At 45.2% G+C, this 17,762-nt stretch overlaps 1 protein-coding gene across 2 annotated transcripts in view; it reads right to left on the reverse strand.

The window, feature by feature from the left end:
- The window catches only part of sh3gl2a (SH3 domain containing GRB2 like 2a, endophilin A1), a 59,402-nt gene that overhangs the window by 18,255 nt on the left and 23,385 nt on the right, over window positions 1–17,762 (reverse strand). Inside the window, exons 1-8 of one of the 2 annotated variants that reach the window (XM_060924902.1) lie at window positions 9,754–9,833; window positions 7,527–7,595; window positions 7,123–7,195; window positions 6,835–6,978; window positions 1,497–1,630; window positions 1,087–1,245; window positions 320–423; window positions 103–230 (exon numbers count right to left, since the gene is read on the reverse strand). In XM_060924902.1, the coding sequence (XP_060780885.1) occupies window positions 103–230; window positions 320–423; window positions 1,087–1,245; window positions 1,497–1,630; window positions 6,835–6,978; window positions 7,123–7,195; window positions 7,527–7,595; window positions 9,754–9,762 (820 nt within the window). In that variant the 5' untranslated portion in view covers window positions 9,763–9,833. Of the gene's footprint in view, window positions 1–102; window positions 231–319; window positions 424–1,086; window positions 1,246–1,496; window positions 1,631–6,834; window positions 6,979–7,122; window positions 7,196–7,526; window positions 7,596–9,753; window positions 9,834–17,762 lie in introns of those variants that run through there. The other variant, XM_060924901.1, reaches the window with a different exon arrangement.

The raw sequence follows: 17,762 nt of genomic DNA on the forward strand, positions 1-17,762 counted from the left end.
TGAAATCACAAAAACCATCAATTGCCTGTCGCTTTGTCACTCGCTTGTGTGAATGCAGGCTGAAAGAGTTTAGCGTGAGATGAAAGAAAGTGTTAAACTGACCCGGGGAGCGTGTGGGAGCTCGGCTGTGTCCCAATCCCCCGTTGTGACTCTCACTAGAGGAGAAGTCGGCTAAAGCATGTGGTTTGGGTGTGTACTCTTTCCTCGGCTTACTGGAAGCTTCTCTGATTCTGTAAAACGCTTCATTTCAGTTATTTACATAATCATGACAGAGAATTTTACATTAATTTTACACAAAAATACACACACACATACACACCTGTCATCAATCTTGCTGGAGAGCTGCTGCAGGATTTCTGCTGCCTGTCTGTGATAATTCACCTGAGCCTGCACCAGAGCAGCCAACTGACTCACCTGTTCCACCTGCGCACGCACACACACACACACACACACACACACACACACACACACACACGGTTGCATTGCTGTAGTCTAGACATGTCTCACTGTCACAAAAAGAAAGGTGTATGTGCGAGTGTGAGAGAGATTAGCATTCAAAATTATTCATTCCCTTTCTGGTATTCAGGTATGTGCTGATATTACATTTTTCACATATCGATAATTGGTCATTTTCAAATATAAATACTGGCTACTGCAGTGCATTCATAAATCTATAGTGCATTTACTATTAAAATCACACAGATGTCATATCAGGATGTGCCACTTGATGGAGCAGTATTATGTGTCAGAGAAGTGATGGAGATCAGTTACAGTATACCACAGTGTGTTATATCCTGTGTCTGTCCAGCCCTGTGGTGTCTCAAAGCTATTACACCACACAATATCAATAGACTTCTCATAATAATAATAATAGATTACAATGTGAAACAGTGAGCGAACACAAATTGCACAAATTTAAATGTAATTTTAAAACATGAACATCTCAAAGACACGTCATTAAAATAACGCGCTGGTTACTAATCGATATATCGATGTTTTATGACATCACTAATCACACTATACCATTACAGGAGTGACACAGTGATGGGCAACACACACACACACACACACACACACAGTCCTCACGTCGCTCTCCAGCAGGTTGAACATGCTCTGCTCAGCGATGTCCTTCGAGTCATCGAATTTCTCCAGCGCCTGCTTGAGCTCGTCCTCGGTCACCTTCCCCTGACGCTTCTTCTTATAGTCGAAGTCCAGACGCCGACCCTCCATCTTCTTCAGGTGGTGCTGACACACACACACACACACACACACACACACACATACGTTAACCAACACTCGCACTATACCCAAACTCCCACCAGGGGGCAGTGTGACACAGAGATACCATGATGGAACAAAACTCACACAGTCTGTCATTCTAATAAAATAAATAAAATGACTATAAATTGATATACAGTGTGTGTGGGGGGGTTGTAATCTGTAATTAAATTATATGTCATGAATTTAATAAAATAATTTAATATGATTTTGTGTACCTGGATCTCCTTCAGGTCCTTATCATGCAGCACTTGCATTGGATCGATGAAGTTTTGCTTCACCTCCATATCTAACGCATCCTTCACCTCACCCAGCTCTCTCATAGCTTCTCCAGCATCGATCAGAGCCAGGCCTGATACACACACACACTGCTGATAAGTCTTTTTCAGTTAGTGACTTTAATTCCAAAATTAGTCAGAATTTCTGTGGGTAAAGTTCCTGGTATTCAGAGTCAATTACTAAAAAATCCTAGCAATCTTTGATTGCAACCAATTAATGCCATAGCAACCCAGCAACTACAGTTTATTCTGTTTGTCCTTCAGCATCAGAAGAAGAAGGCTTTGTCATATATACGTTACAACACAGTGAAATTCTTTTCTTCACATATCCCAGGTTATTAGGAAGCTGGAGTCAGAGTACAGGGTCAACAATGATACACAGCTCCTGATGCAGACAGGGTTAAGAATACAACAGTGGCAGCTTGGTGGTGCTGGGATTTGAACCCCCAACTGTCTGATCAGTAACCCAGAGCCTCAACTGTTGACCACGTACTTAGTACAACCAAAGCAATACGTGCATTCATGCATGGCACCTACACAAATTTCCCCTATCTAAAGTATTCAATTGTCAGGTCCTTCCCCTGCACGGTATCTCAGTTCCACTAGCTGTTGTCTCATTTTCACTATGGCTGTGAAGAACTTACCTTTTCTGTTTCTTCTGAGAGATCTTTTAGGACTTTTTTTGACTTTCACAGACATGAAGCCAATGTCTCTAAGGAAGCACTTGGTTGAAAGGCTCACAAAACCTTGACGACGGACTTCGACTGGATAAGTTGTGGTTCTCCAGCCTTTCTCTTGAAATTCTGTCAGTAGCTCAGCATATGGCAACAGCATATCCTCAGCATATCCTTTCATTTGCTCTTGGATGCTGTCTTCCCTTGGAATGTCAGCTTGACTATCAAGACATGCTTCTTTGTTGCCAACCACAGGAAGATATCAGGTCTCATTGTTGTAATGGGTGATGAGTGCGGAACCTTAGCTGCTTGTCAAGGTCTGCTCTCATTGACCAGTCATTTGCTGAGGCAAAGACTGATGTTCTTATCCGTGTGGGGCAGTTCTGTACCGATTGTCCAGTTGCTTCAAATTGGATAAGCTGCTTCTGGTGATATTGAGGCTTTTCATTTGCCAAGACTCTCATGATATCCGAGTTCAGCCAGCTTCCTCAGCACCTGGTCATGCCACCACCTGTAATGACCCTGGGATAAGGTGGTCTTCCAACCACACAGGATGTGGTGGAGATTTACCTGGGTCATTCCACACAGGCCACAGTTCTCTTCTGAGCTGAACCATCTTGTTAGACTGGCTAGACAAAGAATAGCATTATCTGTGACTCTGATTAATAAACTTAATCTTGCCTGAAGGATCTTCCACAGGTCATTCTATCCCACTGGCCTTGGAAGAACACCCTCCCACTTTATCCACTGGCCTTGCTGGCTTTGGCTAATGGACTTTACCAAGAACTTGCCTTCCTCCATTCTTGTCACTTCCTTGACCACCAACTTCTTTTGTTCTTTCATGCACACTTTTGACCAAAGCTTCTGTGGCTTTCCATAGCCCAGCCCACATCTTCCTTGTTGGGTTCTTCTGATGAACTCTTGGTATTTTAAATTAGAAATGGCATGGTCCACAGAGTCTTCTGCCTTCCATGCTCTCCCTGTCCAGACCTTACTACTGGTATTCCTGACCAGTTGGTCACTTGACTGTCTGAGTTCCAGCACCAGCCTGGTCTTCTTCAGCCTGTACCCAAGTGAAATGTTCTTCAGTGGTAGCCAAAGTGCATTCCTTCCAAACAGAGCAGCATCTGAGGGGCACATCTCTCCTGCCACTTGAAAAGAGACCATATCCACTTGGTTACTCTTACAGATAGAGGGGGTGTAGGACTTAGCAGGCTTTATTTTCATTCTGGCCCAGGAAAGCAGTTCTTAAGGAGCCTAGCAGCTGTCTGCAGTAGGCTTGTGACATCATCCATGAAGTAACAAAGGGGTGGCAAATGTTATTACTGTTACAGACTTCCTTGGCCATTGTCCTCATGCCAATCAAGATGACCTCAAAAGTAGCTGTGAATAGGATGGGAGAGATGGCACACCCCATTGCTGTTCCCCTGCCAAGTTCCTGCCAGTCAGTTGTGTAGTCCTGCAACAAACTACAAATCTTCACATCTACATAGTAGCTCTCGATGATGTTCTTGACAAACATCAGCACATGGAAGAAGTCCAGCGCCAAGCTTATTAGTTGATAAGGGACAGACCCATACGTATTCTCTAAATCCAACCATACAACATGAAGGTCCTTCTTGTCTCTCTTGGTGGACTCATTCTGATCCTAGATTAGTATAACCTGGGAACTAGGGACTCTGGCTTTTTTTCAACTTGTGTCAATGTAGTTTTTTTGAAGTAGGAATTTGGTCATTCTTTTGGCAATCATCTGGTGACTTGTCCAGGGTGTACCCCGCCTCTCACTTATAGTCAGCTGGGATAGGATCCAGCTTGCCCATGACCCTGCACAGGTTAAGCGGTTATGGATAATGGATGGATGGATAGATAGACGAATCTTGCTCTTTTGGAATTACAATGGCTGCAAATCTTCACCACTCAGCAGGGACACTCTGTTGTTACTAGATCACCTTCATCAGTTTTAATTAATAAAATAACATCAGCGTTTTTGTGTTTAATCAGTGCGCTGTCCTGTGTGTGAATTTGTGTTCAGATGACTGTATGGTTAGTTATGTTTAGAACCAATCAGCACATAGAGTATGTTGATGAGAACAGGAAGCTGCAACCATATAAGGAAAGTGATGAGAAGGCAGGAACATATTTGGATTTTAAAAAATGTGTGCTGATTGTTTAGTGTGGGTGAGGACTCTGACTGCAGAGTTTTGAATACAACCCCGATTCCAAAAAAGTTGGGACAAAGTACAAATTGTAAATAAAAACGGAATGCAATAATTTACAAATCTCAAAAACTGATATTGTATTCACAATAGAACATAGACAACATATCAAATGTCGAAAGTGAGACATTTTGAAATTTCATGCCAAATATTGGCTCATTTGAAATTTCATGACAGCAACACATCTCAAAAAAGTTGGGACAGGGGCAATAAGAGGCTGGAAAAGTTAAAGATACAAAAAAGGAACAGCTGGAGGACCAAATTGCAACTCATTAGGTCAATTGGCAATAGGTCATTAACATGACTGGGTATAAAAAGAGCATCTTGGAGTGGCAGCAGCTCTCAGAAGTAAAGATGGGAAGAGGATCACCAATCCCCCTAATTCTGCGCCGACAAATAGTGGAGCAATATCAGAAAGGAGTTCGACAGTGTAAAATTGCAAAGAGTTTGAACATATCATCATCTACAGTGCATAATATCATCAAAAGATTCAGAGAATCTGGAAGAATCTCTGTGCGTAAGGGTCAAGGCCGGAAAACCATACTGGGTGCCCATGATCTTCGGGCCCTTAGACGGCACTGCATCACATACAGGCATGCTTCTGTATTGGAAATCACAAAATGGGCTCAGGAATATTTCCAGAGAACATTATCTGTGAACACAATTCACCGTGCCATCCGCCGTTGCCAGCTAAAACTCTATAGTTCAAAGAAGAAGCCGTATCTAAACATGATCCAGAAGCGCAGACGTCTTCTCTTGGCCAAGGCTCATTTAAAATGGACTGTGGCAAAGTGGAAAACTGTTCTGTGGTCAGACGAATCAAAATTTAAAGTTCTTTATGGAAATCAGGGACACCGTGTCATTCGGACTAAAGAGGAGAAGGACGACCCAAGTTGTTATCAGCGCTCAGTTCAGAAGCCTGCATCTCTGATGGTATGGGGTTGTATTAGTGCGTGTGGCATGGGCAGCTTACACATCTGGAAAGACACCATCAATGCTGAAAGGTATATCCAGGTTCTAGAGCAACATATGCTCCCATCCAGACGACGTCTCTTTCAGGGAAGACCTTGCATTTTCCAACATGACAATGCCAAACCACATACTGCATCAATTACAGCATCATGGCTGTGTAGAAGAAGGGTCCGGGTACTGAACTGGCCAGCCTGCAGTCCAGATCTTTCACCCATAGAAAACATTTGGCGCATCATAAAACAGAAGATACGACAAAAAAGACCCAAGACAGTTGAGCAACTAGAATCCTACATTAGACAAGAATGGGTTAACATTCCTATCCCTAAACTTGAGCAACTTGTCTCCTCAGTCCCCAGACGTTTACAGACTGTTGTAAAGAGAAAAGGGGATGTCTCACAGTGGGAAACATGGCCTTGTCCCAACTTTTTTGAGATGTGTTGTTGTCATGAAATTTAAAAATCACCTAATTTTTCTCTTTAAATGATACATTTTCTCAGTTTAAACATTCGATATGTCATCTATGTTCTATTCTGAATAAAATATGGCATTTTGAAACTTCCACATCGTTGCATTCCGTTTTTATTTACAATTTGTATTTTGTCCCAACTTTTTTGGAATCGGGGTTGTATACTGAAGCCAAGCAATGGACCTGGCTGAATGACCAACAAACAGAGGATTACAATAATCTAATCATGATGTAATAAAGGCATGGATGGGTGTTTCAGCATACTTGGTGCTGAGTGCAGGGTGGAGATGTGTAATGTTGTGGAGGTGACAAAGGCCGTTTTAGACAGGCAGCTTATGTGAGAGGGCAGAATCAAAGATAACACCGAGGTTACCGTGGCTGAAGGTTTAATGAGAGTGCCATTAATGACCAGATTAAAACTACTACTGGAGGAGGTGATTGATTTGGAACCAATCAGACGATTTGTTATTAACTAAAATATTCCATTTGTTAATTAATAAACCTCTGAATAAACCTCCATTTGCTTCTCTTTTCTTTATCTTTCAACAGTCTGTAAAAAGAGAGCATTGATTTCTTATTAAATCTATTTGTACGGTCAATCACACAGCAGCTCTTTCATGTTTTAGATCTGTTTTTGTGGGTTTTTGCAGCAGTAGAGCTGTGTTACTTCCACCTATGGTGAAGTTAGGTGTATTCCTACTATTTTGTTATTGTGCCCTCTGCTGTCTAAACAATACAATTACAGCTCAGAAAAACTAAACGATTACGCAGCCTGATAATAATCACCATCCACTTTTTTATTTAATCGATCTGAATTGCCATAAATTTGTATAGTGATTTATCATCATACGATATATCGTTACAAGCCTACTTGTGTCCCTGTGAATGAGCTGTTACAATAGAAATGATAATGTATTCGGCGGCGCTGTGGTGTATAGTGTGTTAATTACCGAAGTTGGACTCGTCCCCGAGCTCGTGGCCGAACCTCTGCATGGCCTCGCCCAGCACTGTCTCCGTCTGTGTGTATCCCGGCCCCTTATCACCTCCACGGATCTTCGACATAGAGCTCATCATGCTCATCTTAGCACGGGTCGCTAACACACACACACACAGTCAGTCAGTACACACCTGTAACTGTTACTTTTATCTATAGTTCTCGACCAATCAGAACACACAAATGTAGGATGTGTAGTACATTATTGGTGTGTGTGTGTGTGTGTGTGTGTGTGTGTGCGTACCTGGATTGGGCTGTAGGTACTCTGTAGTTTTGGTCATGATATCCAGTACGGCTCGGCTAGTAACGTCCACCTTCTACAGACAAAACACACAAAAATACAATCAGTATTAAAAGGTAACATACTGTAACAGACACACAACACTCTGTCATCAAAACAAATAAACAAAACTATTTTATGGTTTTTCATCAAACAGGAAGTGATGTATCCTTGTTTTGTTTGTTTGTTTGTTTGTTTTTGCTAAAGAGACAGAGCTAGATGTTTAAGATATATAAAATATTTTTGTGGAAAAACACTGATTTGGTGGTAATAAAAACAAATATCAATCAGTAAATCTGATGAATGATTGCAATTTACACATTTAAATACATCTAACAAACAAACAAAAAAACAAACAAACAACTCACCTTCTCCATTTCCATGAAGTCATTGTCAAGCTTGGTTCCTTCAGCTCCACCCACTTTCTCACTCACTCTCTGCAGGAGAGAACACACACACACACACACACCAACTCAGACTCAGAGACAGTAATGACCTACTGTGCTCTTTCACCTCTATCATTTACACAAACACAACACCACAGCTCTGTGTGTGTGTGTGTGTGTGTGTGTGTGTGTGTGTGTGTGTGTGTGTGTGTGTTGACTTCTACATCTGTGCATAAAACCTGCAGTCATTAAGTGCAGTGTAGAAAACAGTGAAGATGTGTACACTAGGAGCAAGGCCACACACACACACACACACACACACACACACACACACACACACACACACACACACACAGAGGGATTATTAATCCTGCATCTCTAATCCAGGAAGCTCAGTGTGCTGTTTTAAACTGTGTGTGTGTTTGGGAGGAAGATTATGATTCGTGACAGGACTCTGTGTGTGTGTGTGTGTGTGTGTGTGTGTGTGTGTGGCCCTGCTGCTAGTGTACATGTCCTCGCTGTTTTCTACACTGCATTTAATCAGGTTTTATATACAGATACAGGTCATCACACACACACACACACACACACACACATAAAAAACCCTTCCTCCATATAATGCAATAATAATAATAATGATAATGAAGGTGTTTACTGATCCAAGTGCATTTATCAACACTACATGCAGGAACTTGCTACACCACTACAGCAGCCTTTTATATAACACTCTGTGTGTGTGTGTGTGTGTGTGTGTGTGTGTGTGTGTGTGTGTGTGTGTGTGTGTGTGTGAGAGAGAGAGTTACATACTGTGGGGTGACCCAGATGGTAGCGGCATGAACAAAGTATGTGTGTACATGTGTCTCTCTTGCACACACACACACACACACACACACACACACACACACACCATTGACTGTAGAAACCATGGAAAGCATATCATCTCTAAGAACAAGTGATGCTCCCACAGCTCTGGTGCCCCTGTTGGCTGGCTGCAGTGTCATTTTTAGCCCCACCCATCACCATGTGTTTAAATGACAAAACAGCCTTTTTTCTATGTCACTTATCTTGTCTAAACCATCTTTCCATCTACAGTGTCTTATTCACACAGTTAGTTTTCCCCATACTGATATCTGCACATTATATTTTCCCCCAGAAATGAGTTTTCAAAATGCTCTTCTGCTGTAAATTAAGAAGGCATGGCTACACTTGGGAGTGAAGTGATTGACAGCCTGACTGTAAGAGACCAGCTGCAGATCCTGTATCACATCCTGTCTGTCTGTTCATTACAGAAACACATTTATGTGAACTTTTCTGGACACATGCACTAAGACAAACCGTTATCCTTTCGTACTAAAAAAGTCTGAACCATCGAGAGGTTTCACAGGAAAAGGTGAGTTTAATCACGCTCGCTACCAGCCACACAGCCACCCTGATAACTACAGGATATTATTTCAGTATTAACGACATCCAGACGGCTACCAATAACATTAGGATGGATTTGATAAGTAGATGAGTTAGTGAACAGTGCCCTAGGAACAGCCATGTGTCCCAAATAACGAGTTCGTAACTCCGTGGTGATGACGTTAGTTGGGTAACGTTAGTCACGTCAGTGTCAGAGACTTTACAGTTCACGTGATTAAAGTCCTTAGACATGTCTGTATTAATGAAATATCTCCAGCCGAAACTATTTAACTCTCTGGATAGATGTGATAAAGAGAACTTGAGGTGGTGACTGTATTCACCTGATCATTTCTACCACTGTACATTGGGAGAAAGGGGCGGGACTACCACAGGAGTGAGTGTACCTGACTTCAGCTCTGGTCTCTACTGTGCAGATTCTGCCTCCATATTTGACATGGCAAAGGAATTTTGGCTCCATTTCTATAGAATAGGAGGTGTTGGAGCCACACCGTCCATGTTATCTACAGTCGATGACAAAACACACACACACACACTTTGTCACTAGATTTAGTCACATTTTGACCTTCCCTAGTGACTAAAAATCTTATCTAGAGACAAATTTGGTGACTTCTCACAACTCTGGCAACAACAAACATCACTTTTCACCAATTTGTGAATGACACAATCTAGCAACTTTTAGCCACGTTGCAGAGAGCCAATAACAACTTCTGGTAAAAAAGAAAAAAAATGTCAATATTGACTCAAGTTAGCATTAGCAAGGACAGTCATAGCATCACTTTCAACTGACCTCAAACATTCCACTGCACAGAGCTGAGTTACAGCTTTACAAACACCTCCTGACCAATCACAATCCAGAATTCAGCAGCGCTGTAGTGCAAGAATCATTTTAAATGAGCTTGTTAGCAACAATAGCAGTGTAGCTCTGGTGAACAAGTATGGCAGAAAATTTCACACACTGAAGACGTGTCTCCAGATCTGTTTGTGAAAAACAGTCAGCAGGAAACAATGAGCATCAGATGAGATGCGGTGATAAATAAGCCTCAGCGCAGTGTGTGTGTGAGAACAGGACTAAGAAACTCCTCCATAAAGCAGTGTTTATGCAGCAGGAGGAGGATGAATGTGTTTATGAGAAATGTGTTGTGGAGGATGAGTGCGACACAAAACCCAAAAATTCAGCTGGCAAGAAAAATCACACAAAGTCCACCATCTCGCACTGTTTATTATTATTATTATTATTATTATTACCACCACCATCATCATCATCCGTAAAGTTATATCTGTTAACAATGATAAATTAGAGAATCTTAGAATCTGCTTCTTTTTATTTGCTATTTTTAGCTCAAATGAGACGTCACTGAGACATCACATGGTTTAAAACGCGCACAACATTCATTTTATATTTCACATTACATTACAGTAATAACAACCTGTTTTCAGCCACCAACAAGAGTTATTGCCCCTAGTGGTCAAATGTAAGAACTGCAACATACAAGCACTGCTAATAGAGGCCCACTGAGGCAGGAGTCACGCTGCCCCATGCTCAGGTGAGGATCAGAGGACAGGACAGTTCATGACCAGGTTGCCAGATTGGGTTAGTTTAAACACCACCAAGATCTTGTTTTATAGCAAATAATCTGAATGAAATCTAATAAATTGATGTGAATAAAGGCACAGTGTACATGCAGACAGTGTGTCTGTGAGGTACAGAATAATTTATACTGTGAGATACTAGATTATAAAGAAAGAGGGTTTATGGAGTGGATAATATCTGTACGTAAGAAATGCATGAGCACTACAGTGGCCCGCTTCTGAACACAGAAAGCTAAGAAAATTTTTAAAAGTGTCTCCCTTTTTGAATTGATGTTTTTTGGGCTAGTTTCAGTATTTGAGTATGTGGTGTTTAAGCTCAATATAGTACAAAAATAAAAGCAAAGAAAAGCAAAAGCAACAAAAACACCCAGTGTAGTATAAAATAAAGGTAAATGTAGTGCAAAATAGGTAGTGTAATACAAAAATAAGGCAATGATCAGATGCAGCAGCAGAAGGGCAGTAATGTGCAAATGTGTAAACAATGTAACCAGATGTAAACAGTCAAGGAACAGCAGCAAAAAGGGCAGTAATGTGTAAACAAATGTAAATAGATGTAAACAGCCAAGGACAGTTAACAGGAAGGTAGTCCATGGTTATAGACTCCTGCCAGCTGTTCAGGAGTCTGATGGCAGTGGAAAAGAAAGAGTTCTTTAGTCTGACATTTCACACTTCTGTCCCTCCGACCTGAGGGTAGGAGTGTGAACAGTCCGTGCTGGGGGTGGGTGGGGTCTTTGAGGATGGAGGCAGCTCTCCTATGGACTCTGCGGTGGTAGATGCTCTGCAGAGAGGGTAGTGGAGTTTTGGTGATCCTCTCAGCAGTCTTCACTGCCCTCTGCAGGCATTTGCGGTCCATAGCTGTAGTGCTGCCGTACCACACAGTGATGCAGTTGGTCAGAATGCTCTCAATCATGCAGCTGTAGAAGTTGCTGAGGATCTTGAGTGACATACTAAACTTCCTCAGCCTCCTCAGGAAGTACAGTTGCTGTTGAGCCTTCCTAACCAGCTGTGTGGTGTTGTGTCCATGTGAGGTCCTCACTGATGTGAACACCCAGGTATTTGAAGCTGCTCACCCTCTCCACCTCAAGCTCCCAGATGAACAGTGGCCGATGAGGTCTCCTCTCCTTCCTCATGTCCACTATCATCTCCTTCATCTTATCTGTGTTGAGGGTGAGGTTGTTATCCTCACACCATGACACCAGACTGGCCACCTCCCTCCTGTAGGCCATTTCGTCACCACCAGTGATGTGTCCTATCACTGCGGTGTCATCCGCGAACTTCAGGATGATGTTGTCCTTGTGGGAGGCGACACAGTCATGGGTGAACAGAGTGTAGAGGATGGGGCTGAGGACACATCCCTGTGGGGTGCCAATGTTTGTGATGATGCTGGATGAAGTCCTATTACCAATCCTGACAGTCTGGGGCCTGCCAGTCAGGAAGTCGAGCCAGTCACAGAGGGTGGGGTGCAAACCAAGTGTGGACAGTTTATGGATGAGTTTGTGGGGGATGACAGTGTTGAAGGCAGAGCTGTAGTCAACAAAGAGCATCCTGATGTAAGAGTCTTTGTTTTCCAGGTGGGAGAGGGCATAATGGAGGGCAGCAGCGATGGCATCTGAGGTGGACCTGTTGGGCCTGTAGGCATACTGCAGGGGGTCCAGGGTTTCTGGTATGCTGTTCTGAATGTGGGCCAGTACCACTCTCTCAAAGCACTTTGAGATGATTGGATTGAGTGCTATCGGCCTGTAATCATTTAGGCAGGTGGGTAGGCTCTTCTTGGGAAGAGGGACAATGGTTGTGGTCTTGAAGCAGGAGGGAACAGTGCTCTGGCTGATGGAAAGGTTGAAGATGGTGGTGAAAACATCAGCCGGCTCATTGGCACATACTCTGAGGGCCCGTCCAGGGATGTTATCTGGTCCTACTGCCTTCCTGGGGTTGATCCTCCTCAGAGCTTTGTGTACCTGGCCTGATGAGACTGTTGGTGGGGGGAAGGGGGGTTGGGTGGTCCAGGTGTGTGTGTGCCACCTCTCTGTGCTGTAGCTGGTGGTCTCAAAGTGGGTGTAGAAAGTGTTGAGGTCATCCGGCAGGCTGTCTGTGGAGCTGATGGTGCTGGTGGTGGCCCTGTACTCTGTGATGTGCTGCAGGCCTTTCCACATTTATCTGGGGTCAGCAGTAGAATAGAAGCCGTCCAGCTTCTCTCTGTACTGCCTCTTGGCTGCTGTAATGGCTTTCCTCAGTCCGTACTTCGCCGCTTTATACTCCATCTCATTGCCTGATCTAAATGCAAGAGAGCACGCAGCATGCATTGTAACTGACTGTTTACCCAGGGCTTTTGGTTGGGAAACTTCCTAATCTGTATGGTGGGCACAATGTTGCAGACATGTGCTGATGTACCCAGTCACGTACTCAGCATAGTTCTGTATACTGACAGAAGAGTCCTCCAAAGTGGCTGCAGCTTTAAACACATCCCAGTCTGTCTGAGCAAAACAGTCCTGAAGGGTGCTCTCAGTCTCTGGGCTCCAGAGTTTGACTTGTTTGGTGATAGGATTTGTTTGTTTTAGTCTTTGTCTGTAGGCCGGATACAGGAACAAAGAGATGTGGTCTGAGTGTCCGAAGTGGGGGCGGGGTGTGATCCTGTATGCACTGCGTATGTTGCTGTAAACATGGTCCAGTATGTTCTTATCACAGGTGGGGATGTCCACATGTTGATAATATTTAGGGAATACAGTCCGTAAATTGCACTGATTAAAGTCACCGGTGATGATAAAAACAGCGTCGGGATGAGCTGTCTCTAACACGCTGATGTCATCGTGGAGTTTACTGAGTGCTGCCGTGGAGTTAGCTCGCGGGGGAATGTAAACAGTGGCTAAAAACACAGCAGTGAATTCCCTTGGTAGATAATAGGGGTGGCATTTCAGCAATAACAGCTCCACATCTGGCGAACAGTGCTTATAAACAGTCTGTATATCTCCACACCAAGAGTTGTTAATAAACACACACACACCTCCCCCTTTAGCCTTATCGGAGGCTGCGGTCTGGTCTCATCGGTGTACAGAGTGAGTCTGTAGCTGAATGGCGCATTCTGGGATTTTGTCTGAGAGCCAGATCTCGGTGAAAATTAGAGTGCAGTACTCTCTTATTTCCTGCTGAGCTGTGATTCTGGCTCTTAATTTGTCCAGTTTGTTTTCCAGAGACCACACATTGGCTAGCAAGAGGCTGGGTAGCGGTGGTCGGCTAGTGCGAGCTTTTACCCTAGCGTGGAGCCCCCCCCCACCTCGCTTGCATTGCCATCTCCAAAGCACTCTCCTGGGGTCAGCATGCTCACTTGGGCCCGGTGCTTCAGAGCCTTCCTGGGGCTGGTGGTGGTTGCAGGAGTGAACAGTGAGTTGTAGCTCCAGTGGTATAAAGCCAGTAAAATTCCAAATGGCTGTGTGTGTTAGCGATGTCCAGCAGTGCCTGTCTGTTATACGTTAGCAGTGCATGACATTTGTGCATGACAGAAAAAAACAGAAAATACACAAAAAAGAAGAAAAAGCCAGCATTCAAGAGTGGAGCGAGCAAACACGTCTGCCTCGAGGGGCGCCATGACATAAGTCACCAATCAGAAGCTGCTGCAGTAACAGGCCAGAAACTCTTCTCTCCCCGCCTGTCTTCCAGATCCCAACCAAAAGGCTCTCCATCTGCTCCCCAAGCTGAACTCAACTGATAACAGAGGCTTATCTCTACACCTTTGAATAGACCGCCATACAGGAGGGTTGGCCCAAGGGTTGGCACGGTGGTGTAGTGGTTAGCACTGTCACCTCACAGCAAGAAGATTCTATGTTTGAGCCCAGTGGCCAATGGGGGGCCTTTCTGTGTGGAGTTTGCATGTTCTCCCAGTGTCTGCATGGGTTTCCTCCGGGTGCTCCGGTTTCCACCACAGTTCAAAGACATGCAGTTAACATGGGGCAGCCTTAGGCTGAAGTGCCTTTGAGCAAGGTACCTAACCCCTAACTGCTCCCCGGGCACTGTACTATGGCTGCCCATTGCTCTGGGTGTGTGCGTGTGTTCACTGCTTCAGATGGGTTAAATGCAGAGGATGAATTTCACTGTGCTTGAGTGTGCATGTGACAAATAAAGGCTTCTTCTTCTTCTAGAATGGGCCAAGGGTCTGGCTCCCCTGCTTAGTAAAGAAGCCCAGTTTGCCTTCTATGGATTCCTGCCAAATTCAGCAGAGGATTACCCACTCCTGAAAGAGCAAATCATGGGGCATTCAGAGTTCTCCACCTGCCAAGCTGCAGCAGAGTTCCACTGCTAGGTCTATCAGGCTGACATCAACTCTCACAGTCAGACAGATACCCTGCTGAGAACCACCAAAAGATAACTGCAGTCTGAACAACATTCAGTCACACAGATCGCAGAGCAGGTTGCCACGAATCATTTCCTCCATGTGCTGCCACCTGCAGAGTGCATGGCCATGGGAATGAGGGCTCCCAAAACACCTGCAGAGCTGGTGGGGCCCTGGAGTGGGCCTCGTGATGCTGGACATCAGCAAGTGAGAAACATCAAAAATCCACCAGACTCACAACAGGACCCTTCACACCTTCACCTGGGTCAACTCCGAACCACAAAGACACACACCCCAGCCAGCTTGCTCCCCATCACCCCTCGACAAGGCCATGCCTATCATTCCTAAACCTCTACCACCCACCCCAGCCCAGAAGCCATGACTTACAGGCTGCATCATCCACTCACCTCTTGGAAGCCTTCACCTTCCAAGTGCCCTTGTGCAGATAAAGGGACAGCCACTGCAAGCCCTACTCCATTCTGGCAGTACCATCACACTGATTTGACCCTCCAGCTGGTCTGAGGTTGTGGGGCACAGCAGCACTATAAAGGTCACCTGGGTGCACAGGGACACACGAGAGCTGGCTACCGCCTACATCCAAATTGGCAATGAACACAGGGAGTGGAAACTAACTATTATTGTGGTTCCTGACCTCTTTGTCCCTCTCATCCTGGGTAGCTATTGGCCTGGGTTCCCTAAGGAGCTGCCTGTTGCCAGGAAGGCAGGGAGATGATGAGCACCTCAGAGGTCTGGTGACAGCACTGCACTGCTCCAGAATATGTGCCTGGCCAGGAAACATGAGGACAGTGATGCCTGTGCTGCCAAAGGTGAGTCAGACTCCACTCCTAACCCTCTCTCTCATGTGTCTAAGCAGGTGACCCAAGAGGGGAACTTCAGGCAGGAGCAAAAGCAGGACAAGCAATTGAAAAACTTGGGGGAAGGTGCATGTTATTGAGGGAAAAGGCCAGCAATTAGGACAGCCTCTCCCTGGTTTCCATTTCCTGGTCCACTAGGACCTTCCTCCACCACCACACAGACCGGCATGGCCAGCCCATGGACCTGCTAGTGAACCCCCACTCAAAGGTGTACCTTGTAAAGCACCAAGCCCATTCCCATCTTCTGGGCAGCATTTAGCAAGCAAAAACACCCTGGAGAAGATTCGCGATGGACACCTTTGGCCAAGGATGAACACTAAAGTGAGGAACTTCTGCTAGTGCTGCCCCTGATGCCAGTGCACTACCCCAAAAAGGCTAGCACCTGCCCCATTCATGCCTCTGCCCATTATCAGCATCCCCTTCAAGAGAGTAGGTGTGGATGTGGTGGGACCCCTTCACAAATCTGCTCGAGGCCATGAGCACATGCTGGTTATTGTAGACTACACCACCAGTTACCCTGGGGCAGTTCCTCTCCAGAAGGCCACATCAAAGAATATTGCTAGGGAATTGTTTCTGTCGTTCTCCCATGTGGGTCTCCCAAAGGACCTCCTTACTGACAGAAGTATGCACTTCATGTCTAAATTAATAATGGCTGCTGATTGTTGCAGGTCAAGCAGAGCCACACCTCATTCTGCCACTCCCAGACTGACAGTCTGGTTGAGTTGTGCAGTCAGACACCGAAGAGGAGACCAAAGAGGACACTGCAGTGTGTATTGGATGATGATGGCAGGAATTGGGACCTCCTTCTCCTATACATGCTGTTTGCCATTCGCAAAACCCCACAAGCATCAACCAGCTTCATGCCATCCGAGCTCCTGTTTGGGAGAAGGCCCCAGGGTCTCTTGGATATGGCAAAAGAGGACTGGGAAAAGCAGCCTTTCCCATTCTGCACTACTACTGAGCATGTGAAGGAGATGCAAGACCACAAAGTACCCCCATTGTCCACCAACAGATGCTCACAGCCCAGGCCAAGCAAAGCTGTATCTACAATTGCACCATCCAGCCCCAGGAGTTGCAGCCCAGTGATCACTGCCTACTGCTCATACCAACAGCAAACTGCAAGTTCCTTACACACTGGCAGAGCCCCTTCACCGGTGTCTGAGCGAGTCAGCCCCATCAACTACTGCCTGCAACTGCTTAGTAAGAGAAAACCCACACAAACCTATCACATGAATCTGCTGAAATGTTGGATTGAGCCTCTCCTGCTGCTCTCAGCCCACATTTTTCTCTCCCCAGAACTACCGGGGTGCACCCTGGTCCAGCAAGGCAAAGACCTCACAGCCTGACAATGTCAAGAACTGGGAACACTACTGGACTGCTTTGGGGATTACTTCTCAGCAGAACCAGGTCGGACCCACCTGATCCAGCATAACATCAAAACCCCTCTGGGGTAGTGAGCCAATAATGCCCCTACTGTGTCCCAGAGGCCCACCATCATGCAACAGAGAAGGAAATGGCTCAAATGCTGCAGGATGGAATCATCAAAGAGTCTACCAGCCTCTGATCAAGCCCCACTGTAGCAGTACCCAAGCCCAGTGGCAGTCTAGGACTGTGTAACAACTTCAAGAGGCTCAACAGTGTCTCAAACTTCAACAACTGCCCCCTGCCCAGGGTGGATAACCTGGTTGGCCATCTGGGGAGGGCCCCCTCCATATCCACCCTTGATCTCACCAAGGGTGACTGGCAGGTGGCTCCACCACCCTAAGCACAAGCCAAAACTGCCTTCACCACCTCATCAGGCCACTGGCAGTACCAGGTCCTCCCGAATGGTCTCCATGGGACACGTGCAACGTTCCAGCACCTCATAGGTATCATGCTGCGCCCCCACCGAGAATTTGAGGTTGCCTGTTCACTTGTTCATCTTTGTCCCTGTATACCATGTCCAGATTTTATTTTAAAAGAAAAACAATGTCCCTGGGTGCCGACATCTCACTCTCTCCAAGGTTCATA

The sequence above is a fragment of the Neoarius graeffei genome, chromosome 7 (genome assembly GCF_027579695.1).
Source record: "Neoarius graeffei isolate fNeoGra1 chromosome 7, fNeoGra1.pri, whole genome shotgun sequence".
NCBI lineage: Eukaryota > Metazoa > Chordata > Actinopteri > Siluriformes > Ariidae > Neoarius > Neoarius graeffei.